Here is a 27,244-nt window from a genome sequence, read left to right as displayed (position 1 = left end):
TACACAAAAGTCCATTGTTTGTGCATGGTGCGTGTGTGCGTGCGTGCGTGCGTGCGTGCGTGCGTGCGTGCGTGCGTGCGTGCGTGTGTGTGTGAGAGAGAGAGAGACAGAGAGCGAGAGAGGGAGAGTGAGATAGTGAGATTGAATAATAGGGAGCTCTTTAGAAGCTCTGTAAGCTATCTGGATATTTCTCTGTGTGCAGAGAAGCCTTATCAGGTTGTAAGTAGAGAACAGCGTATTCTTTTGTCTGTTTACTTACAGCTTGGTGCTTGGAGTCAAATGGAACAATGTCGTGTGCGTGTGTGTGTCTGTGTGCGCGTGCACGCTGAAGGAGCAGAGAGTGATGCATGGGGCCGTGCGTGGACTATGCTACATTAGCATCCAATCAGAGCTCATTGCCTTTGTGCCAGCCACGTCCCCATGGCTTCATAAGGAAATACATTACGCTAACGACAGCCCGTCCACTTAGCAACACCATGTACTACTGCAGTACTTTACATACTTTACTTATACTTTTGAGCATTTTCTTCTTTCATAGGCCTACTCTACTCCATTGGTTCTCCAAGTGGAGTCCACAAGCAAGCTCCCCCTCAAGGTTCCTTGTGGGGGGGTCCCACATGGATCCTAATTAGGTCTGTAACTCTGAGAGTGTACAGTACACATGGAATCAAATGGACCTGTAAAGCGGGACACATACTCCAGTTTTCAGGTGATAACCCTAACCACCAACGTGTGTGTGGTTGGTAGAAACAGAGGGATGTGCTGGAGTGAGCTGCGAGTCGCTTATCACCGCTGCGGCTCAGTGACATCATGTTGTAGTTTTCCACCGCGGTGAGTAGGTTATCACCTAAAGAACTGGAGTATGCGTGAGCCTTTAGGCCTACTTTTCACTTCACTATGGCTTTAGTTGCTATAGTTACTATGCAGATTTAGATTAATAATACAAAACATACATTAACTGATAACATATATGTAATACATTACAATTTACACATTAATTAACACAATCATTTACATCTTAATTAATATATAGGGTAAGTTACCCAGCAGCACACACAGTAATTAAAACCAGCCCTGTCTTTACCAGCTGCAACATTAAAATGGTGAACACACTAATTATTGCAACATTAAAATGGTGAACACACTAATGCATTAGTAATTACAACCCAATAATATGATTGTGAAATGGGCCATTCTGCATAATTAGTACTTTTACATTTGGCGCTCTATATTGATGCAAATAATTTTGCACTTTTATTCGAGTTTACTCAAGTTAAATTTTGAATGCTTCTCCTTGTAAGTACTTCTCCATCGTGGTTTTCCTAATTTTACTTGACCACTCAAACTCTAACATCCCATATTGTGGGGACACCTTTGAAAAGAAGAAAATTGCAGATCTTGCATTGTGAGCTTGTGGATCAGCAATTTTAAGCAAAGATATTTAATGTAGAGCAAAACACAACAACTGAAAGGGCACCGGGATAGAGCCCTGAGGGACTCTGGTCAACCAGCATAGGGTTCAAGTGGTTATGTAACAAATAGCCTACTTGGTTAATCTCTTATCTCGATTGCATCACTTGGGGTGAAAGCTAATATAACTAACCTGGCCAGTCTCTACTGTTAACCCTTAGGAGTGTTGATTGTGACAGCAATCTTTTATTTATTTTTATTTTTTTGTCATAGTCTTTTGAATAGTGTTTCTAGTTTTTGTCGACTAAATATCATAATATCTTATCTTATATACAGTTGATTTTGTAAAATGACTTGTCTTTCAGTTCTACTGGATCTCTTGTCCACTCCCTAACATTTTAGTCTATTTTTTATTTGTTAACTAAATCAATTGTCAGTAGTTTTGTCTTTAATAGTTTTAGTCATCGTAGTTTAGTTTTTATTTAGTTTTTCTCAGTGAAAAAGGGTAGTGGACAGACATTTTTCGTCACAGTTTTAGTCGACGAAATCAACACTCATTTTAATTTGTCTGGGCGACCGACAACGGAGAGAATGTGTGGAGAGAGAGAGAGGGGGGATGGGGGGTGAAAAAGAGAAGATTAAACAGATGTGTATGGAACTGGAAACATAGATCTATGGCTGGAGGCTGCAGATATATTCTGCACTCATTGGATTAGTAAGGATGATAAACCACCACTCTGTGGGGTGTGCATGGGCATGGGAGCCTGCAAGCATGCACTGGCTGGCTGTACAATAACTGGGTATGTGCGTGTGTGTGTGCGTGTGCGTGCGTGTGTGTGTGTGTGCGCGTGCATGCATGCATGCGGACATGCGTGTGTGTACTCTATGTACACGTGAATATCTGTGCACTTATTTGTGTGCACAATCAGAAAATAAATAAATGAATAATAATAATAATAATTTAGTAGAATCAAATTAGTAAAATGTGTCATGTGGTGTTTACTGATACGCAATCACCTTGTCACCTGCCAAGTATTTCAGTTTTTCAACAGACGCGTTGGAGTGTCTAATGATCAGTTCCTTGCCAAACTGGATGGTATATTTGTTGAATGCGTTCAAAGTAGTTGTTTTTATTATATATTTAGGTGAGTCTGTGTTGTGTTAACGGATCCTGGACAAACATATGGCGACGGTGTCTCGGTTTGTGTCTGTCATAGGTTACAATTAATCTAATGAAGCGGAGCGTCAGAAATCAGAATTGACAGTCGCGTGGGTATAGGTCGGTGTGCTTTGTGTGTGTGTGTGTGTGTGTGTGCATATGTGTGTGTATTTGCGTGCGTGGAGTATGTTTGTGCTGGTGGTGAGTTGGCGGAGGTTAACTTACCCTGCCCGCTGTTTCTTAGACTTGTCTGAGATGCCATCTCGTGACATCAGTTTATTAAAAACCACTATTCCGATGAGCATGTTCACCTAGACAGGAAAGAAAGAGTTAATCGTTTCTTTCAAAATGTGATTATAGGTTAAACAACATTATTATACATACAGCTCTCTGATAATGTTAATGGGTGAATAATACATTTATTTCATTGCACTGCGTAGTGACTCGAGTGGACTCGGTGTCCCGAGTCCCGAGTCCCTTGGTCCGAGACTGAGTCAAGTCCAAGTCAAATTCTGTGCGAGACCGAGACGAGACCCGGGAACATGAAAATGAGGACTCGAGACGAGTCAAGGACTCGAGTATAGACCAATGATTTGTTTACAAACATTGGGACTGGGCGCACGGGTGACTGTTTCATGTAATCAATTCCCAACAGATCTCCAAAGCTTTCATTTCATTCAACCTCCTCTTGTGTGTTGGCTAGTGAGATGCACCTTATAGGAGACATTTATACTTCAAAGCGCAACAGTATTGCGCACAGAGAACAGCTGATATACAAGCTCAAATCGCATCACGGATGCGACTGTTGTGAGCGTAGAGGTCTGCGTGCGCGACACCATTGCGGGATGAAGCATAAATTATAATAAATTATAAATAAATTATTATACTTGATGGGCTGCAGGTGCGCGTGCAGCCATGGACAAACAGGCTCTTCATGAGCGCACCTTATGACAGCGACTGGAGGTGTGGTTTTGAGGACAACTGCTTTGAATTGCTATTATTCTTCACACACAACAGAAACCAATGGATTATATATTTCAAGAGTGAGAGAATACAATAAAAATCCTAATCATTCTCCCTCCACACTGGGAGAAAAACAGCATCTGAAAGTTTGATGGGGCATTTTCTACACGTGACTGCAGTTAGAACTTTTCCATTGCATCTTATGCGAGGAAGGGTTCTTCTGCTACCGGTAAGCACGCGCATGCTGTTGCTTATCAGTGTGACGTCGTCTGTTAAGGTGTCTATACAACACTACTCTGCAATCCTGTGAACTTTCCACTGGAATGAACACCACTGCAGGACACCATTCTGATGTGTGCAACTGTCTATAGTGCCTTGAATACCCAATGCTCCTCTAACTGGTTAGCCTGCCTGCTAAGTGTGACAAACATCACACACACACACACACACACACACACACACACACACACACACACACACACACACACACACACACACACACACACACACACACACACACACACACACACACACACACACACACACACACACACACACACACACACACACACACACACACACACACACACACACACACACACACACACACACACTTTCTATTCGGGAAACACTGCCCCATCTGGGGGATTTTCTACGCGGATGACATGTCCCTTTATAATCCTCATTGTGTATGCTCTGCCATGGTCTTTCCCCTTTACTCTAACCTCTCTCTCTCTCTCTCTCTCTCTCCCCCCACGCCCCCTTCGGCTCGTCATTACCAAATTACTGCAAAATATATGAAATCATACTGTATCAACCACCATGCAGTACTTAATACTGAGAAGCTGGTGGTCAGGAAATGGAAAAATAAAGCTTGAGGTGAAGATTAGGAACCAGACAAGCAGGATATTGTATGTTTAACCACTAGTCCCTATTCTGGGGTGAACAAGCTGTGAAAATATAGCAGGTCTACAAGCCTGGCTATTTTTCAGTGAAGAGATTAGGTTAGAGGGAAAATAGGTGTGGTACTAGTATGGAGCCCTGGGGGAAGTATGCAGGACTTAGAGGGAACATAGGTGTGGTACTAGTATGGAGCCCTGGGGGAAGTATGCAGGACTTAGAGGGAACATAGGTGTGGTACTAGTATGGAGCCCTGGGGGAAGTATGCAGGACTTAGAGGGAACATAGGTGTGGTACTAGTATGGAGCCCTGGGGGAAGTATGCAGGACTTAGAGGGAACATAGGTGTGGTACTAGTATGGAGCCCTGGGGGAAGTATGCAGGACTTAGAGGGAACATAGGTGTGGTACTAGTATGGAGCCCTGGGGGAAGTATGCAGGACTTAGAGGGAACATAGGTGTGGTACTAGTATGGAGCCCTGGGGGAAGTATGCAGGACTTAGAGGGAACATAGGTGTGGTACTAGTATGGAGCCCTGGGGGAAGTATGCAGGACTTAGAGGGAACATAGGTGTGGTACTAGTATGGAGCCCTGGGGGAAGTATGCAGGACTTAGAGGGAACATAGGTGTGGTACTAGTATGGAGCCCTGGGGGAAGTATGCAGGACTTAGAGGGAACATAGGTGTGGTACTAGTATGGAGCCCTGGGGGAAGTATGCAGGACTTAGAGGGAACATAGGTGTGGTACTAGTATGGAGCCCTGGGGGAAGCATGCAGGACTTAGAGGGAACATAGGTGTGGTACTAGTATGGAGCCCTGGGGGAAGTATGCAGGACTTAGAGGGAACATAGGTGTGGTACTAGTATGGAGCCCTGGGGGAAGTATGCAGGACTTAGAGGGAACATAGGTGTGGTACTAGTATGGAGCCCTGGGGGAAGTATGCAGGACTTAGAGGGAACATAGGTGTGGTACTAGTATGGAGCCCTGGGGGAAGAATGCAGGACTTAGAGGGAACATAGGTGTGGTACTAGTATGGAGCCCTGGGGGAAGCATGCAGGACTTAGAGGGAACATAGGTGTGGTACTAGTATGGAGCCCTGGGGGAAGTATGCAGGACTTAGAGGGAACATAGGTGTGGTACTAGTATGGAGCCCTGGGGGAAGTATGCAGGACTTAGAGGGAACATAGGTGTGGTACTAGTATGGAGCCCTGGGGGAAGAATGCAGGACTTAGAGGGAACATAGGTGTGGTACTAGTATGGAGCCCTGGGGGAAGTATGCAGGACTTAGAGGGAACATAGGTGTGGTACTAGTATGGAGCCCTGGGGGAAGTATGCAGGACTTAGAGGGAACATAGGTGTGGTACTAGTATGGAGCCCTGGGGGAAGTATGCAGGTTTTAAGGTGCAGAAGACTGTGGCTTGCACAGGATTGCAGCAGGCAGACTTTAAACGACTGACAGGCAGCCAGAGGTGTAAAATGCCAACCCCCCACGCACCCAGATGAGAACATGGACATGTTATTTACACTATAACAGTGACAAAATGCCAACCCCCCACGCACCCAGATGAGAACATGACATGGAAAACAATGCAAAATCAATGCTATACTACATGATAATATGATGTTGTGATAGCAGTGACAAAAGCATGGTCGTTTTGTCGCTCGGGGTGGGACAATGTTGGGTCTCTGCTCTATATGTAATGTGTCTCGTTGAGACAACTTGTTATTGTTTGGCGCTAAAATTGAATTGAAAATGTAATTGAATTGTACAGTAGCTTCATATTGCCTTCATCGCCAATACCTTTAACACAGCATGCAATTATTAGTTATCATTATGTTGTCAAGGTGGGCTGCTAAGGTCCTTGGAGATCGACATTTCAGATTTATTTTTAATTTGTGTCTTTTTTCCAAAAGATTACACCATAATGTGAAGTGAGCAGTGTCTGTGTGTGTGTGTGTGTGTGTGTGTGTGTGTGTGTGTGTGTTAGGCTGCACAACAGTGACACTTCAGGTCACCCAGTGTTATTGCCGCATTCAAGCGGACATACACAACACACATACATAGGGACACACAAAGCACTTCTTTGGAGACGTGTGCCACCTCAAAAATGCGCAACACTCTGCAAGGGCCTTTACTCTTGATCAAGTTAGGAGGTTTAATGACTGAGCACCTCAGGTCTAGTTTGATTTCACATGCTTATTATGAGATACAAAACCATGTCCCACGACTGACGTAATGGAACTATCAATTTTTATGTGACAGATAAAAACGTAATGTGGGGTTTTATGAATTTATTATAACATCTGTTGTAGTTGCGTCTCCCGTGAATATGTCAGCGTCATCAATTATAGTGCTATATAATATGATATGTAAGTTTGGAGGTGCAAGTGCATGCATGCCGGTTGAATTTTCTCTGAGAAACGGCAACAGGCTCTGAAAGAAGAATTTCACAGCCTATGGGTTGCATTGGTTTTCTTTCAAAAGTAAATACCTAAGTAAAATTAAATAAATAATAATAATAGTGAAAATCTGAACAGATCTACAAGCTTGCAAGCAGCTGTACCAGCTTGTATCTGCAAGTTTCACTATTCATATCATACCTCAAAACTGTATACAGGGCTTAAAGAGGCAAGTGAAACTCTATAGGCTGCTTTCGTAGTTTGTTTACTGGCTAAAAGAAGATACTGCAGAGCAGATTAAAGAATCATGTACACAACACCATGGCAGGCTATAAGCTATATGCAGCTGCTGCTAATGAAATTAACAGTGGGTGTGTTACTTAATTTAGGTGTGCCCAGAGCCATGGTGTACTATTCTTTTTTAAATACATTTTATCCCACGAATTTGCAACCCATTTTTTTCACCCAGTGTCAATTATCTAATGTAATTCTGGGCGCTACACTTCCTCTGGGGGGCAGCGGACTGACCTCATGCTTCCTTCTATGCATGAGGAGTCCAAGCTGCTTCTTTTCACCTGACAGGGGGGAGTTTCCCCGGCCGGACATATCGCGTGGAAGGAACGCGTTATTCCGACCAGTTCCTTTCCCCTCCATCAGGCAACCCGGCTGGCCAGGGGGAGGTAGTTTAGAGACCAAGATTACGGCATGTTCTTTGTGAGGGTACCTACCCTAGGGGACACGGGGAGAACATGCAAACTCCACACAGAAAGGCCCTTTCGCCAACCCCGCCTCGGGTATGGGCACTGATGATGCGGAGGAGGGAACACGTCCCCAGCGGGAATCGAACACAGGACCTTCTAGCTGTGAGGCGACAGCACTACCGACTGTGCCACCGTGTCCCCTAGCCATGGTGTACTTTTAACACACGTATTCGCTGCAGCTGTGTTGCTTATAAATATATCACGGTGTACTACAAGGTCAGTCTTTCTTGTGCAGCATGTGTTTTGTTACCCTGCTGTAGTATTAAACCTGAACTGGAAAGCAAACTGAAAAAATCAGCCTAGGGGTTTCATCGCCTCTTTTAAGTGATTCATTTCCATTTGATTTCTGGCAGAATTCTTTATCTTAAACCTCTGACGATCCCATCCTCTTTCTCTGGGTATTCTATCATCTCTTTGTGTCTACATCTGGCATGGATACATGCCCACACAGTGCCAGACTATGGGCGAGCCATTGCCATTCTAGTCGTGTCTGGGCTGATGGAGCGTTGTGAGTCAGCAGCATCCCGCTCTGCTATTTGCCCAAGGCCAGGTTCATTAAGCCATTAAGACCTGAGGACCCCATTCTACAAATGCCTTCTAAAGGCATGTCTGAAAAATGTTTCTGTCAGTGTTGATCAAACGCTTCCATGTCAAGAACCACCAGAATTACATGTACTGTATTTGGCCGCCGACCCACATCTCAAAATATGTTGTTCCAGGGACCTCCCAGAAGCAAATATTTGAGTTAAAAACGCTGTGAAAGCATACTGTATGTATTCAAAGATTTGGAGCACATTTTCATGATTTTTCAACAGCTAAAGTATAAAATAACGTGATTAAACGCTACGGTGACACAGATGCGTTCCAGGTCTTAATGGCTTAATTAGAGATGAGTCCTATGGGAAGCTGTGTTTCTCTGCCTGACGCCCCACTCTCATTACAGCGGTGTTGTCAGAGCAGACCCTATAGCCACAACACCGGGGACCTGGGACTCGCGCACACCGTCTACATGCATATCACATGCATAGACCTTTGATGTATAGCCGCCGTTACGGTATAGCTCACAAAGTCAGGGGAGGAAAAGGTATTTGTACGCGGGAACAAATGCACGAGCAGACATGCACGGGTCGCACGCACGCATGCAGCGCAAATGCGCATGCACGCACGCACGCACGCACACAAACACAAAATGATATTTCACAAATTCAGGGCCAAGTAAATGGAAACCACCCGATCCCCACCTCGGCTGATGGAAACACACCACAGTTTGTAGGCAAACACAAACATAGGCGTGAACACGCATGGCAACGTTTGCACACGCGTGTGCGTGCGCAAACGTGGCCACACACACACACACACACACACACACACACACACACACACACACACACACGCGCAACATAGTGAAATTGAAAATGCCATGAATAAAACATAAACAGCCGGTGATTCTTTTTGTACCTAATTGTTCTCTTCTACATTGTTTTTTTGTTCGCTTTTCGACAGATTGATAAACAACATTCGAAAAGTATTACAGTGACAAAAATGATGTCCTTTTGTATACAGCCTAGACGCCATGATGTGTTTTAATTGGAATTCAAAACGCTCCGGTGTGTCACAGAAAAGCGTCAAAATGTTGCAATGCCAGGCATGCCCGCCCCCGCGTGCGCGCGCGCACACACACACACACACACACACACACACACAGCTTATAACTCAAAGCTGGCCAACAAACACAAATCCCAATGGAAAATAAGGAAAGCATAACTTGAAAGGTTCCTAGCCCATAGCCCATATAAGTATGGTTGAGTGGGAGAATTGGCTACACAGATAATTCTGTCAGGGCGTCTGGGTAGTGGTAAGGAACTGTAATCTGTTTCATCACAGTGGACTTTGATGAAATCAAATATTGAAGCGCTTGCTTTATCATATTGATGTGTCTGCATACATATATGTGTGTGTGTGTGTGTGTGTGTGTGTGTGTGTGTGTGTGTGTGTGTGTGTGTGTGTGTGTGTGTGTGTGTGTGTGCAACACATAACTGTCTAGATCCCTGAGATTGGAGCCTCCAGCAACCATTGAACTGACTGTCAGCGAGGAGGAAACACTATACAACCATTGAACTGACTGTCTGTCAGCGAGGACGAGGAAACACTAGAGTAGACAGTACATCAAAACTCACCAGAACAATGACAGCTGCAGGCCCTACAAAGGCATAGAGCAGACCACCATCCAAGGACAGCCAGCAACTGGTAAACAAGGCACACAGGAGGACACAGGGAAGACATAGTTAGAAAAACCAAGCAACATCCATACAGTGCAGCGCTTTTGTGAAAGATTGTCGGACTCCGCTGTGAAATACTCCATCGCTCTGAGAAAACAAACATCATATCATCTCATCACGGCGGCGGTGGCTCAGGGGTAGAGTGGCTGGATGGTAACCGCAAGGTTGCCAGTTCGAACCCGGGCTCCCCCAGAGTTAGGCCTCTTTCAGACGGAGACGGTCTCCAGATAAAACGGCAAAGTCCCGTTGCATTCTCATTTTTTATTGACCCTTTACACAAGAACACACACTTTATTAAAACGCTATAATGTCGCTAGGTGGCGGTAACGGACTGCCAAATAGACCAGTCACCCACGTATAAGAAGAAGAACCAGGTAGCTCCCCCTTCACGCAACCCTATCAGGGTTTTGAATGACGCTTCCAGAACACAACGTGGTTGTGGCCGTCGCTCGCTGCCTGCTTTCTACTAACGGATCGAGGTGACAGACAGGCTGACAGGCAGCCCAGAGCATGCAGACAGAGTGCGCCACGGGATGGTTATATATTTTATAATACATTAGGCTACATAAACGCTGCTGCTTCGGCTGCCGCCTATCACAAGGCATTTTATTTACATCATGGTTTTACATTAACCATCGCTGATGAGCAGCACTTTGTAGGCGAGGAGGGAGGCTTGTTCAGGAACTCCAAAATATTATATTTTGAACAAAGCAATACATCAAATTTGGTGTTGTGACTTTATATCTTTTCAATTACTTGCATGAGAGGGTGAGGTGGTGCATAACCCACGTTCCACGCTATTTAATACATTGTCTACCCCTGCGTAATACACTAAACCCGGTATTTGTTTTATGTGTTTAATTCGCCGTTTTTTAATAATTTAAAATAAATAGCGGATTTGTCGCGGACCTGGTGATGAGGCCGACGCGTTACGATGACATAACCGGAAATCGACCTGTGCACTGTGCTGCAAGGGCTTCTGGGAAAATGAGTTCAATGCAAGTGAACAGGGTTTTACACTGGGCTCCATATGCCAGTACTGTTTGTTGTTCACGACGGTGGATTATCTTTCGGTTCGACAACAAACTATGTAATAAGGGAAAATTTGCAAAATGTGTGGCAAATCTGCAAAAAAAATGCTTACCACTGGCTTTCTTCACAAATGTGTTCATACAGGTGTCTACTATCACATATACATTTGTTCCAACCTTAACTCCCTTGGGAAACTTTGTGACAGCTGCTGAAAGTTGGGGTACCATTATCAACCAATATAAGGCAAATAATTCCAAATGTCATTATACTTTAAGTAACATGTGACATGTCAAACTAGGGGGTTCCCATGATGCTGAATCCATTGCAAGCATTAGCTTTGCACAAAAACACACACATTTGGGCAAGTGGCTATGGCCAAATTTAGCCGAAAGAGCAAAACTAGTGCTTGGAATGGATTCAGCATCACGAAAACCCCCTAGTTTGGCATGTCACGTGCTACTTAAAGCATAATGATTTTTTTGGAATTTTAGTTTCTCTAACTAATGGGACTATTTTCAGGGGGATTTTCATGGATCAAAGGCGCAAATACTTTGGTGTATGCTCCAAAGGTAATTAAACAATCCCAGATAGCCTGGGTATATGTCATATTTTAATATAAAGCACGGAAGGTGTTAATCAGTCTCTGTTGCAGGATGATACGGGTAAACTATAAAGTACAAAGACATTGATTTGTTATTTTGCTTGAGCTTCTGGCTCAACGGGCTTGAACAGAAAACTCAGTCCCATCAAGGATATAATCTGTAGCTTTAATACGAAAAATGTCAGGGAAAGCCAGAGGGGTTTTTGCCAAACAACGATGCACACACCAAGTGCCGTGGAAAACCGAGACAATCGATTGTTCAGTAGTCTAGCGTTGAAATCAAATTTAGATTTGCCGTCTTTGGAATGAAATTAAATTTAGTTTTAGTCATATTTTAGTCATGTGAAATGTTTTAGTGTTAAGTCTAGTTTTAGTCGACTAAATATCATAAGATTTTAGTCGACTAAATACAGTTGGTTAGGTCGACTAAACTGTATTTTGGCGGGCCTTGATGGCGTCGTAATGGCTGATTTTACACTTGTTTGCATGCTGACAATAGTCGATCTAAAAGCTCTCAACGCGTTGCGCTGCGACACGTTGTGAGCTTGTAGATTGGCTATTTTCAGAACGCAACCAAACATAAAATTACTTGTCTTTTAGTTTTACTGGATCTCTTCTCCATTAGCCCCTCCCTAACATTTTAGTCTAGTTTTAATTTGTTGACAAGTATTGCCAGTATAGTTAGTCTTAGTTTTAGTCATCATAGCTTAGTTTATATTTTGATTCGTCTGTGAAAAAGGTAGTCGACAAACATTTGACGAAATCAACACTGCAGAAAGCAATGCATTTATATGCGTTGATCCCTTACCTCAGATCAGTGTTGATTTCGTTGACTAAACTAAGACGAAAAATGTCCGTTGACTACCCATTTTCACTGACGAAAGCTAAACAAAAACAAAAATAAAAACTAAGCTATGATGACTAAAACTAAGACTAACTATATTGACAATTTCATCAACAAATAAAAACTGACTGACTGAAATGTTAGGGAAGGACTAATGTGAGGAGAGATCCAGAACTTTGATTGCGTTGTGCTTTGAGAAGATCTTCTCACAACGCGTTGATGGGCTCAGTGGGCTCAGTGACTACAACATGACGTAAAGTTATTTCCACTCCCGAGCGGGTCAGTAACCCACAAATGGGAAATGATCTCAGGCTACAGACATGCTAGTTATATTGTATGAATACGCTCTAACACAGATTGGTTATAGAATACATTTTTGTTCATCAAAATAAGTCCTGGATTGTAGCTTTAAAATGGGATGTTTATATCTGGTTTTCAACGCTGCAGCTTGGAGAGGATGTCCCTTCCTGTCTTCTTCATTTGATTGACAATACCAGCTCTGTGTCTATGTTTTGTGCAGAGCTACTGTAAATCCTGTTGAGGGTGTGTGCCTGAAAATAATGTGGTTAGTGTCTTTTGTTATTGTAGTGAATAGGGATTCACTTTGCTCAGTAGCGCTACTACTACTAGCAGTAAAAAAACACTCCACAGTTCAACTTTAACTTTCTGGTAAGCACAAGGGCTCCAAAGTACTTTGAGCAAGGCCCTTGGTACATCGCACACTCACTATGTAGAATGCATCAGCTCACACACATCCCCAAATTGCAAACGGTCTTGCGTAATTCCATTTCAGTTTGAGCCTTATTGCGATTTAATGAGTTCAAATTTCTCCCCCAGTGATATGATCGTAGTATACGGAACCTTCTGGGTTGTCTTAATTACAGCTCAATAACAGAGAGGGAGAGAGAGAGCGACAAAAAAAGAAAAAAGAAAAAAAAGAAGAATATTACACACAGGCCAAAAGCATAGAGCGGATGTTTAGTAAAACACAGTTCTCAAGTTAATGAGTTGCTTAATATACATAGAAGACCGACTGTTTAGGAATTCTAATCAAAGTAGCGCATTAAAATAGCGAATAGCTTGAAGATTACAGTGGAATTGTTTCATTTCCTGCTGTAAGATGAGTGGCTGCAGGTGACACACAGTGCAGATGTATTATACAGCAGGTTATTATGTCCAATGTCCATTCACCAGTAAACCAGTCAGTGATGATCCATTATGCTTCTATGAATTTGCGGCTTCCGTGGAAATTACATATCCATTAGGGGGTGGGAGGTAACATAACATAAATACATGCTTGGATTAACATTTCCAGGACCTACAGTACTTTGCAGATAGCTGTGAGAGTGTGAGTGCAATTAAATGCAAGCCAGGGAAGATATGAGTCTTTACTCATATTCCATTTCCAATTATCTACTCTATGTATGAAATTTGCCACGAACTACCAAGCACGGCTAACTGACATATAGCAGGCAAACACTACTATGATAATACGTTTCAGCGCTGATACGTTGCAATGCATAATACCGTGAGCGATTGTGTGTTTCTTTTTTTTTTTTGGGGTAATTCTCCGTCAAGAGGAGCTGTCACTCCCAACAAAAATAATTTCACTGCTAATTGGCTGCCGGTGGTGGAGTTTCAGCTGCTGAGCCGTTTCACTTTTACAACTTTCCACCGAGGTTAGGTGGGAGGAAGAAATCCGAACGGGGATGAGATCAGGTCAGGGGTGTGCGTGGGTGTGTGCGTGCGTGCGTGCGTGCGTGTGTGTGTGTGTGTACCAAGTAGACTACTATCAGTACCAAGTAGACCTACTGCACATGTAAACAGAGCTGCTACCTTTAAACATTCAATCTGAGGGTTTTTTTGTATACTATTTAAATAGTCTTGAGAAAAAATGCTGCTATTTGTCCCAAAGTGACCGCAATAAAAAATGATACTACTTTAAAAAAAAAAAAAAAGCTTTATACCCTGTGTATAACATGTATATGATGATGCAATGAGACATAGCGTGTGTGTGTGTGTGTGTGTGTGTGTGTTTGTGCGTGTGTTGGGGTGGTACTCACTAGCTGGCCGTCCCGTAGCCTCGTGCTCTGGTGAAGCCCACCGTCACGGCCACAACTAGGGCTGGAAGACCTGCCAGGAAGGAAGTTTTCAAGTTTTAAAATCTTTTGAAAATTGCAGAACTACAAGATCACAATTTGTCGCGATGCGACACATTGTGAGCTTGTAGATCCGCTATTTTCAGTGGTTCAGTGGTTAAAACTAGTAACTGAAGTTTTCAAATAAATGTAATGGATTAAAAGCACAATATTTGCCTCTGAGATGCAGTGGAGTAGAAGTAGAAGTACTGGAAAGACTCAAGTAAAGTACAAATACCTAAATATTTTACATTTAAGTACAGTAAAGTAAATGTACTTAGTTACTTACACCACTGAGAGTGAGAGAGAGAGAGAGAGAGATAGAGAGAGAGGAAGAGAGAGGAAGAGAGAGAGAGAGAGAGGAGACACAAACTGTGTTGGGGCCTGGGCCGGCTTAGCGGTCCAGGCACCTTGGCTGGTAATCGCGCATGGCAGTGTGTCGCGGGTTCGAGTCCCAATCCTGACGAACCTTGCTGTGTGTCTCACTGTCCACCCCCCCCCCCCCCCCGCCCCATCCCCCTCTTCTGTCAAGCTGCTGTAAATCTGTCAATAAAAGCAAAAAAGCGCCCAAAAATATCTTTAAAAAAATAAAAAATAAATAAACAGTGTTCGGTCGTGCCAGAAAGTAACAGAGCACGTCAGTCTCATGTTGTTTTCCGAAGGAACGACCACGTAATACAGCTCTTCCTATTTAAATGCTAAGCAGCACATGCAATAGTAGGTAACCTTACACACACATGCAACCTATACCTCGCTCCAGGCACGGAACCTAGCTTGTATCAAAGAGCATATAGCCACAGGCAAGAGAGCTATTCATTCCCTCTGAACCCCAGTCGGTATACTGTAGATCAGAGCTTCTAATGCTCCAGGGGGTCCCCACCGTCAAAAACAATCTGTTTAATCACTTTAGTCTCATCTGACTAATTTCTTTCTCTTATGAGGTCCCTGGCACAACATCATTCCAGATGGGGGTCTGCTGCAGCCAAATCCATGTCAATTTGGGCAGGTCCTTTTTCTTCTTCTTTAGAACCACTGCTATAGATATTATTATAAGCTTGCTTATAATAGCTATACACCAGCGGTGCGGACCTTCCTGGCGCACTTTCATCTCAGGCTAGCAGCGCTCTCCATAATGGAGGATGCCTGTGTGTGTGTGTGTGTGTGTGTGTGTGTGTGTGTGTGTGTGTGTGTGTGTGTGTAGTGTAGCAGGTTGGGCGGTGGTGGGTGATGGGTGGCGGTGTATGCCCCCGTACAGTATGTTGATGCGAGACTGATAGAGAAAGGGAGTTCATGAAACTACGATTGAAAGTATGTGGGCTGATCATTCTGTGCGTGTATGCACGCTCCTGTGTTTTTACGTGTTTGCCAGCGCATATGAGTATGTGAGTGAGTGTCAGCCAGCGTGTGCCAACTAAACGGCAGAAATATGCTGGTTTGATAATGAGCTTGGCTGAGAAATATTCATGTAATTAACAAAGCTGCGATTAAGGCGGCAAAATGAAAAGCAATCAGAGAAAGTCACATTAGGGCTAACGAGGAAGACGGTGGGACAGCAGGCCTGACCACTCGCCAGGAGGCAGAAACGTTCAATTAGGAAGGGACCTTTCCCTTAGATGGAACTTAAACACAGTTGTTGCAACAAGCGGACGGGCGCGAACACGTATGCCCACCCGCACACGCACCCGCACGCACGCACGCACACGCACACACACACACACACAAACACACAAAAGCGCTCGCATATGCAGTCTGCTCCCTCTTACACAGTCCAGTCTCTAGTTACCATGGCAACTGATATCAATCAGAATTTTCTTTTTCTTTCTTTTTCTCTCTCTCTGTGTGTGTGTGTGTGCATTTTCTCTTCGCATTTTCCTTCACATTTCTCCTTCGCATTTTTTTCTTTTTCTTTTTTCCATCGCGTTTTTCTTCGCATTTTCTTCAGAGGGGGGGAATAGTAGTTACACTACATGAGCCAGTGACAAATGATAGCTGATGGGATGAGGAAGCATCAGAGGGTGTATTAGCCCTAGCAAACACCAGCATAGAGAGCCCTGAGGGACGCCGCTCAGCCGTAATGGGGTCTAAGTGGTTAAGTACAGTATTCGAGTAAGTGTACTTTAGTTACCGACCACAACTGCCCCCCCCCCCCCCCCCCCCACTAACATCCCCCCACCGTCCACAACATGTCCCCCCTTTCTTCCTCTGTTGTCCTCTGGCTGTCCGTTCCAACAACCATATCTGTTAAGGCCATCTGTGCCTCCACGGATCAGATAGTTGGGATCGATGGCTGGTGAAATGAACGGGGAGGTCGGGGTGGTGGTGGCGGCTGTGATTCCCCGGGGACGGACGGACAGGGGAGAGGGGGAGATGTTATCCCAGCGCCTTCCTTTTATTCCCCCGTCACCCGACTCACGGCGACGACGTGTCCGTGAGTGAGACACACTCACGGAGGAGGATGTATACATTGTGTTGTTGTCGTGGCATGGAGACGGGGACTGAATGGACGGCGAGCGTGTACAAAGAGACTAGAGCTTTGTGTGTGTGCTTTGTGTGTGCGTGCACATGCATGCGTGTGTGTGATGTATGAATCCATTCAGTGGTGGAAAGGAACATGGTGGAAAGTATATACTCAAGTATTGCACTTAAGTACAGTTTTGAGCTACTTATTGCTATTGTTCTATACATTTAGCTCCTACTCCACTACATCTCAGAGGCAAATAATGATTTTTACTTCACTGCACTACTTATAGGACAACTATAGGACAACTGGCAGCACAAACATATCATGCATAGGGCAACCAAATGGTCAGCGTTAATATAGTTACTAGTTGCTTTCAAATACTTGGCTTTTTTGTACATTTTGGGGAAAAAAAGATACATAATGCACCAACTGAGTCCTTACCCCAGCCCAGGCACAGAAAGCGCTTGCGTATGAGGCGAGACCTCATCTTGCCGATGACTGCCAGGTAGGACTGCCAGGCCTCTGTCAGAACCCAGCAGAAAGACGCCAGGAAGAAGAAATGGAGGAAGGCAGCAGTCACAGTGCACAGACCCTATACGAGGAGAGAGAAGAAGAAGAAATGGAGAAAGGCAGCAGTCACAGTGCACAGACCCTATACGAGGAGAGAGAAGAAGAAGAAATGGAGAAAGGCAGCAGTCACAGTGCACAGACCCTATACGAGGAGAGAGAAGAAGAAGAAATGGAGAAAGGCAGCAGTCACAGTGCACTGCAGACTCTACGAGGAGAGAGACACAGCTGGATTAATTATGTTATACTTTAGCTATTGAAAAAATAGCAGATCTACAAGCTCATAGCTCGAGCTAGGTAGATCTGCTATTTTTGAAAAATCATGAAAATGTGTGAACATCTTTGAATGTATATTCTTTCACAGCAAACGTTTTTAACTCAAATCTTTGCTTCTGGGAGGTCCCTGGTACAACATATTTTCAGATGGGGGTCGTCGGCCAAATACATATAATTTTGGGGCTTTCATTGACATGAAATACTTTGAGCACCACTGATATAGAAACATGTAACGCACAGTAACATTCCGACAACATAATATGACTAAACATAACATTAGACAACGACGAGACAAACTAAAAACAAAACAAAAAAATAACTAAGCAATTCAGATCATGAGAGAGAGTGAAAAAGTGACAGAGAGAGCAAGAGCGAGAGAACAACAACGAGAAAGAGAGAGGCGAGAGTCTAAGAGAGGACGAAGGAAGGTGATAGACAGAGAAGGTGTGAGAGAGAGAGAGAGAGCGAGAGAGAGAGAGAGATAGAGAGAGAGAGCATTTAGTTAAGAGACACGTTCTGGAAAAGTTTGACAGGGAAACAGCGCTTGTCTGAGAAGGCTGAATTGTTCGAGTGGAAACGTCTCTTTCACAAAAACACTCTTCATAGCTGTTGAATAAAACCTACAAACTGAAGCGGGAGGGGAGACAGCGAGCGAGCGAGCGAGCGAGCGAGAGAGAGAGGAACAAACAAGGAGATTGAAACACAAAGAGGAGGGAACAATTTGCTCAACACCAATTATGAGGCCGTTAACGACTAGCTTCCTTGTGGAATAATTGGCTACAGTGCAGCAGACCTTTTGTGCTGCTGTTGTTACGTTTGCGTACAATGCACATAGGTAATTTTGTAAATTCCTGAGGGTTTTAAACTTTTAACCCCTCAGCATCCATTCTGCGGGGAACATTAGCCAAAAATATTAAACTTGTACAAGCTTTTGTATGTGTTTTGAGCTTGTACATTGTACAGATTGGCTAGTTTGGGGTAAGAGTAAGAGATTTGGTATAGTGGGTTAAAAAGCACACACCAAGCACAGAGTCAACTCAGGCCTGTGTTACCGTGGTTTTTACCACTTGAACCCCAGCATTCATAATATCATTCTGGCGGGAACATTAGCCAAAAAAAGAAGAACTATAAGCTGACAATGCTTCACACTGTCTACAGCTTGTAGATCGGCAATTTTTGGCAAAGAGATTTGGTGTAGACGTAAAACGTGGTCCAAGCACAGCTGTAACTCAAGTCCAGTTCTCTAAGGCCCCCTTTCCTTTCCACCAAAATAATCTTTGGTTCTAGAACCAGTGCCGTACGAGATTCTTGGAACCGTGTTGCTTTCTAGGAAACCGGCCGACCTTTCCACCAGATTTAAACAGAGCTTTTGTACTCTTTGGTTCAGTTGGTGGCGCTAATGTACCTAAACACCAAATATTGAATAAGAAGGAATACGTCATACACTGGGGTCATTGCAGAGCCTAATACGGGCCGCCGCACAGCACAAACGGAAGTAAACAGTATCCACGTGTTTTCCTGCATGAATGTGTGAGAGCTCCCTGTTTACACATCTTCTGGATCGCCCTTTTTACATGACATTTAAGTCTTGGTTTTGGTTGGAGGGTTTCATTTTGGCTTTGGCAGTGGGAACGTATGTTTGTTTATTATTATTATGCTTATAAAGCTACTTAGGTTTAGATTAGCTGCAGCGAGCGTTCGTGCTATTATTGCAGATTGCATTATGTTTACATATCGCATCAGTGTCTTTCCGTCTTCCAACCTACTGATTATTGACACACCCAAGTATGTCGCCACGGTTCACAAGATGAACCAGCGATTTTGTGGTTCCCGTTCCGAACAAAATTTTAGGGTTCAGAACCCACACGTTTTCAGTTGTAACACTCGGAAGTGGTTCAAAATGACGCGGGAAAAAAGAACCCAACCAGCTCAACACTGGTGGAAAGTGTGTGTTATGCTGCGTTCACACTAGTAGCACACAGCATTAGAAAATGAAAAGACCTTGACACTCAATTGATTTTGCAGCATAGCCTTGTTATGAGGATGCTGATCAAGGCATTTTTCCTGAAATACTGGTGCATGGTGTTAACCAGGGGCGGAGGTACAGGGGGGGATGGGGGTGTCGTTTCACCCCGGCCTGTGACTCCAGGGGCCCGGGCTGTCAGATGATCGATCGACGACCACACAGCGTTACACAGTCACTCACGACAGATACCCATTCAAAGCATTATCTCTCAGGGCGCTACAAATCTATCTTCACATCCTGCAAGTTCACTTAAGAAATAAAACTAGTGTTGACTAATCATTACAAGTATAGCTCTTATTTTGAAGAGGAAGTCTGTTTGGGTTGTAGCCGAAACAGACCGTTTCCATGACATGACAGACAGTTGTGTTTCAGATCATGATGCCGGGAGGGAGGGACTGACACACTGTAAACATTAGAAGTGATGGTGGTCGTGGTGGTGGATTAAACACATGCTTTTAGCCAAAGTTTATATGTTTACCATATGAGAGCCATGCTGCGCATCTTTGACTTAAACAATGTACACACTTTGGAATATACGTTAAACATGGTGGAAGTGGATCCTCTAAGGCGGCATGCAGCCAGCATTAGGTGAGTAATTCATTAATTGTAAAAGTATTACGCTGGTAAAATCAGCAGCTGCCCAAAACAGGCAGGCTACAGTAGCCTACTCCAGGGGTTCTCAACGTTTTTGGCCGGGGACCCCCGAAAATGCTTTGGCAACGTCTCGGGACCCCCGCCCCGCCCCCTCCCGACCCCCAATATAAATTGACTGCTACAATAACCTTAACCCATTTTGGTCGGGAACCCCTTTTGGTGTTTTAAGCATTATGTTATAATTTAGCTATTGAAAAATAGCAGATCTACAAGCTCATAGCGCGCCACCGAGTGGCGCGCTACGAGCTTGTAGGTCTGCTATTTTTGAAAAATCGTGAAAATAAAATTTAAAAGAAAATCTTTTTTTTTTTTTTGTAAATAATTTGGGGACACCCTAAAATAATTTGGCGACCACCCGAGGGGTCGCGACCCACGGGTTGAGAACCCCTGACCTACTCACTGTCACTGCCTGCAAGGATGTACTTGGAACTGTTGGCCGCCGTGCCATATAACATTTTAGTTCAGAAGTGGGTCCACCGTGCACTGTAGAGCAGGGACTTTTACCTGCGAGCTCTGTGGGTATCTGGTGCTTGCACACATGCAAGCAATCATACAAAGAACTACCATTTGTATTAGCTTGTCTGACACCTTAATCAAGTTGAGAGAGCAACTTATATGCAGTTGTTGGGATATGTTTGTTTTAAAGTGATGTTACGCGACGTCAAGCGTCACCGTCGATGGGATAGTATGTGGCATCGTGCGGTCACCCCCCTGGCCCGGTACCAAGTTGTTCCGCCAGTGGTGTTAACCCACACTAACCCAACCTCCATGTGGGCGGAAGTGTATTATGTGGGTATATGCGTGCATGCGTGCATGTGTGCGTGGTTGTCTGAAGCTGTGTCTTACCTTGCCAAGCGTTTGGGATTGTCCCACAAGAATGAGCATATTGGAGGCCAGGATGGAGAGACAGAAATTCACCAAGATGATTGATCTCTCCGAACGAATATACCTACGGTACACAGAGAGAGAGTCGAGAGAGAGAGAGAGAGAGAGAGAGAGAGAGAGAGAGAGAGAGAGAGAGAGAGAGAGAGAGAGAGAGAGAAAAACGATAAATAAAGAGAGGTAAGGTTGTTACAATCATGCATTTTTAGTTGATGCTTAATTGTCATAGAAATAATTGTGGTTAATAACATGTGGACACTGAAATAATGACAGAAATATGGCATTCATACTGTACAGCAGCTGTAATTGCGATCAGGCGCTGTATTAATTGTGACTGGCCTAGAGAGAGGGGCGACAGGACAGATACTGTCAGAGACTCTGACAGAAGGACGTACGGACCAAACTCTGACTTGTTGGCAGTGGCCGAGTTGTTAAAATAATCTGTCCATCTGTTGTTGTTGTTGGTGGTGGTGGTGGTGTATGGCTGCAAAGCCAGCTTTGTCATTCACCATTTGCTCTCTGTTAGTCATTTGTAAGTTTGGCATGACCCACACCACTGACAAAACAAGAACTGACAGAAGTATCAGGCCCGGTTGTGCGTGTGTCAGTCACCTTCAGATAGGCTTCAGAACATCTCTGAAAGTGACAGACACAGAAAACCACCACAGGGTTTGAAGAAAAACAACTACAAACAGCATTCCGCTAGCACTCGCTCAGGAGGAGCAACTGGGTAAGCTTAGCCCAGTGATTCTCAACCAAGGATCCCCAGTTTAATATGCATTAAAACTGTCTCAGTGCCACAGGACGCCTTTGGACGCCTGCCCCTGGTGGCCGCGAGTGCCATTGGCGCCTTTGTACGCCTTTTTGAAAAATATATTATTATTTTTTTGTTATCCATATTTTGAAAATTGCTCTAATCTGCATGTCAGGTGATGACATGCACATTACATGCACAATATAATTTCATTTTCTTTCTTTTATTTATAATGGGCTTCGGTGGCAACGAGGGCCAAAACTGGTGTTCACCAGGTGGCACTGAATGAGTTGCCACGGACCCCCAGTTGACACCAAATTTTGTATTATTTATAATCCCTGGGACCCCAAATTACCACTGTGAAATCCTCAGTGTATAATTAACTCTGATATAAGAGATATAGGTCTACAAGCTCATAGATCTGCTAATTTTTTTTTTCAAACATTGTGAATATTTGTGCAAATCTTGGAATATACGTTAACAGTAAAACTGAGAATAAAGAGAGGTAAGGTTGTTACGATCATGCATTTTTAGTTGATGCTTAATTGTCATAGAAATAATTGTGATTAATGATTTGATTGTGGTTTTGATATAGAAAAATTGGAACATATAAATAAAAAATACATTTCTCTTTTCCTTTTAGGCACTTAAATAGGCCTATACAAAGCCTAATAGTGAAATATACTATACAAAGAAATGATGTCCGGTACCAAAATAAATAATCTACTATGGCCAAACCTGGCCATATCCTTAAGAATTATATAATTTCAAAACAAAATAAACACGATTGCCAATCTACAAGCTCACAACGTGCCACACAAGTGAGCGTGTAGATCAGCTATTTTCTTTCCATTCGTTTACTTTTTTTTAATGTATGAAAATCTTTCCAAAAATGTTTAACTATAGGGCACCAGGTTGCAAGTGGTTAAAAACGTGTGGACGACGACACTGAAATAATGACAGAAATATGTCATTCATACAGCTTTATGCAAAAATGATCCTAAACCATTATGGAAAATAACAAAATAATGAAATGAGTAATTGCGATCAGGCGCTGTATGTAATAATTGTGACTGGCCTAGAGAGAGGGGCAACAGGACAGATTCTGACAGAAGAACGTACGGACCAAACTCTGACTTGTTGGCAGTGGCCGAGTTGTTAAAATAATCTGTCCATCTGTTGTTGTTGTTGGTGGTGTATGGCTGCAAAGCCAGCTTTGCCATTCACCCTTTGCTCTCTGTTAGTCATTTGTAAGTTTGGCATGACCCACACCACTGACAAAACAAGAACTGACAGTAGAAGTATCAGGCCCGGTTGTGCGTGTGTCAGTCACCTTCAGATAGGCTTCAGAGCATCTCTGAAAGTGACAGACACAGAAAACCACCACAGGGTTTGAAGAAAAACAACTACAAACAGCATTCCGCTAGCACTCACTCAGGAAGAGCAACTGGGTAAGCTTAGCCCAGTGATTCTCAACCAAGGATCCCCAGTTTAATATGCATTAAAACTGTCTCAGTGCCACAGGACGCCTTTGGATGCCTGCCCCTGGTGGCCGTGAGTGCCATTGGCGCCTTTTTGAAAAAAAAAAGTATATATTTTTTTATCCATATTTAGAAAATTGCTCTAATCTGCATGTCAGGTGATGACATGCACATTACATGAACAATATAATTTAATTTTCTTTCTTTTATTTATAATGGGCTTCGGTGGCAACGAGGGCCAAAACTGGTGTTCACCAGGTGGCACTGAATGAGTTGCCACGGACCCCCTGTTGACACCAAATTTTGTATTTCTTATAATCCCTGGGACCCCAAATTACCACTGTGAAATCCTCAGTGTACAATTAACTCTGATATAAGAGATATAGGCCTACAAGCTCATAGATCTGCTATTTTTTTTTCAAACATTGTGAATATTTGTGCAAATCTTGGAATATACGTTAACAGTAAAACTGAGAATAAAGAGAGGTAAGGTTGTTACGATCATGCATTTTTAGTTGATGCTTAATTGTCATAGAAATAATTGTGATTAATGATTTGATTGTGGTTTTGATATAGAAAAATTGGAACATATAAATAAAAAATACATTTCTCTTTGCCTTTTAGGCACTTAAATAGGCCTATACAAAGCCTAATACTGAAATATACTATACAAAGAAATGATGTCCGGTACCAAAATAAATAATCTACTATACACTGACACCACGCTAGACAGGAACGCCCAAAAACGTCACATCCGGTTTTAGCCTGGGGTAAGAATTTTCTATGGCTGCCAATGCAACTTGGTCCAATCCTTAATCACATACGGACAAACATCTATGCCGATGCTATCTAACTTGCGGAGGTAGCGTGCCTTGTCCACGGGCAACAGATCTTTCAACGTATGGCATTGCAAATACGTTTGATAATCGCTACTCTGCTCAATATTGTTTTGAAAATGCCGCAAATTGCATTGCAGGGAACGAGCGCAAATCACAACTTTCCCCGGTTGTGGGCGGAGTCACAGTTTGAGGCACTGTTTACGCGCCGTGGTGTCAGTGTATGGCCAAACCTGGCCATATCCTTAACAATTATATAATTTCAAAACAAAATAAACACGATTGCCAATCTACAAGCTCACAACATGCCACAAGTGAGCGTGTAGATCAGCTATTTTATTTCCATTCGTTTACTTTTTTTTAATGTATGAAAATCTTTCCAAAAATGTTTAACTATGGGGCACCAGGTTGCAAGTGGTTAAAAACGTGTGGACGACGACACTGAAATAATGACAGAAATATGTCATTCATAAAGCTTTATGCAAAAATGATCCTAAACCATTATCGAAAATAACAAAATAATTAAATGAGTAATTGCGATCAGGCGCTGTATGTAATAATTGTGACTGGCCTAGAGAGAGGGGCAACAGGACAGATTCTGACAGAAGGACGTACGGACCAAACTCTGACTTGTTGGCAGTGGCCGAGTTGTTAAAATAATCTGTCCATCTGTTGTTGTTGGTGGTGGTGGTGTATGGCTGCAAAGCCAGCTTTGCCATTCACCATTTGCTCTCTGTTAGTCATTTGTAAGTTTGGCATGACCCACAGCACTGACAAAACAAGAACTGACAGTTGAAGTATCAGGCCCGGTTGTGCGTGTGTCAGTCACCTTCAGATAGGCTTCAGAGCATCTCTGAAAGTGACAGACACAGAACACCACCACAAGGTTTGAAGAAAAACAACTACAAACAGCATTCCGCTAGCACTCGCTCAGGAAGAGCAACTGGGTAACCTTAGCCCATTGATTCTCAACCAAGGATCCATATGCATTAAGCCACGGACCCCCAGTTGACACAACATTTTGTATTTCTTATAATCCCTGGGACCACAAATTACCACTGTGAAATCCTCAGTGTACAATTGAGTACCACAGACGAAAAACAGTCCAAATTTCACTCTGACCCCTCCACGAAAAGGCCTCATTGTCCTGAACCCATCTATCATTTATACATTATGGATCAATAGTGTGGACTTAAGACTGTTTTTCGTCTGTGGCATTCTCTGATATAAGAGATATAGGCCTACAAGCTCATAGATCTGCTATTTTTTTCCCCAAACATTGTGAATATGCAAATCTTGGAATACATGTTAACAGTAAAAGTGAGAAAGCATGTAAAAGTGAGAAAAAACGAGTTGAGGCCCGTTCCCTTTGAGGCCATCTCCCACCAAGGGAGACGGAATGCCCCCCACCACCGGTCCCCGGGCCACCGGGGACGGGCGAAACGAACCATCGGGGGCCAGGGGATCGCCTCCCGTTGGTCATAGTTTATTTCATTTTTTGAATTTATTTTGTTAAAACCAGGGCCGCCTGCACACCTGCCGCGCCTCGTCCCATCCCGCTCAGCACGCCGACACTCCCCCCCAGACCACGGCCCGAAACCAGGCGCTTATCGGCCCGTTTTTCTTGCTTTTACTGGTTTCTCACTTTTACTGTCACACCTAACTCAATTTTTGAGGTTTTTGTCAAATCAATGGAACACGTCTGTGTTGGTTAAAAAAAAAAATTTGAACCAATGAAAAGTATCAAAAAGCGCTTCGACAAAAACCTCCTAACTCCACTTTTTTACTCAGATCTTTGCTTCTGGGGGTCCCGGGCTGGAAAAAACATGTTGAGATGGGGGTCCTTAACACATCTTGTGCCCAAGACGTCTGTGGACGTCCTGGGTATTGCGCAACGTGCATAGCCCAAGACGTCTGTGGACGTCTTGGAAAAAAAAAAAAGAAAAAAAAAGGGTTTTTTTTTTGTTTTTTTTCATTATTTTTTTTAGTAAAAAAAATCAGAAAAATCAAAACACTTTTTTTTTTTTTTTTTAACACGTGGTGCCAAAGTTTGTTTTTTTCGCCATTGAGAATGCATTTGGCGTTTAAATTAAATAACTCAGAAACTATAAAACATTTCAAAGTAAAAAGTTCCAGCATGTGTCTCCACAGTCAGCTGAATTATAAAAAATGTGAATGGATTTTCTAGGTGAAAGTGATTTTGGGCAGTTAAGCGTGGGCTCTCAATGTGTTAACATGAAAAAGTTTGAGAACCAATAATATAGCTATATGTTTTTCAGAAAACTGAAAAGGCCTTTGTAGAATCGGCCTCAGGTCTTAATGGATGAAAGAAAGAGGCCACAGTTCATGTTCAACTGTTGTCAACAGTTATCAACTCAAAACACTGATTGGGCTTATAACTCTCTCTGTCAGTTTCATCACTCCGCCACCCCCTGGGCCAAACAAAAAAGAAGGGAAGAGGCCACACAGGTACTGTGATAAAACGTAATATCTAATAGCGTAACTCTGTAGCCTACATGTACGATGGATATGTGACTGTTTTGGGGTTAGCGTTTGTGAGTGGGTAAAAATATAAGTGTGTGTGTGTGTGTGTGTGTGTGTGTGTCGGTCACCTCCAGAAGGCAGCATAGATAAGCAACAGGATGAGCAGGGCAGTACAGGAGATGCCACAGCCCACCATGAGGGGCACCGAGGGCATACCGGAAGGACCCATGGCCTGGAGAGAGAGAGAGAGAAAGAGAGAGAGAGAGAGAGAGAGAGAGGGGGAAGGTAGGTGGAAAGGAGAGAGACAAGAGAAGAGCAAAGGACATCATTAACAAGTTG

General features: G+C 43.4%; 1 protein-coding gene across 1 annotated transcript in view; it reads right to left on the bottom strand.

Moving 5' to 3' along the window:
• Positions 1 to 27,244, bottom strand: part of adgrb2 (adhesion G protein-coupled receptor B2) — a 538,535-nt gene that overhangs the window by 43,966 nt on the left and 467,325 nt on the right. The window contains exons 18-23 of the mRNA XM_079522669.1: positions 27,034 to 27,137; positions 21,315 to 21,417; positions 17,387 to 17,537; positions 14,410 to 14,479; positions 9,768 to 9,834; positions 2,795 to 2,880 (exon numbers count right to left, since the gene is read on the bottom strand). Coding sequence (XP_079378795.1) covers positions 2,795 to 2,880; positions 9,768 to 9,834; positions 14,410 to 14,479; positions 17,387 to 17,537; positions 21,315 to 21,417; positions 27,034 to 27,137 — 581 coding nt within the window. The remainder of the gene's footprint in view (positions 1 to 2,794; positions 2,881 to 9,767; positions 9,835 to 14,409; positions 14,480 to 17,386; positions 17,538 to 21,314; positions 21,418 to 27,033; positions 27,138 to 27,244) is intronic.

This window comes from Electrona antarctica, assembly GCF_951216825.1.
Source record: "Electrona antarctica genome assembly, chromosome: 15".
Classification (NCBI taxonomy): domain Eukaryota; kingdom Metazoa; phylum Chordata; class Actinopteri; order Myctophiformes; family Myctophidae; genus Electrona; species Electrona antarctica.
Note: the sequence above shows the minus strand (reverse complement) of the source record. Positions and strands in the feature narration are given on the sequence as shown.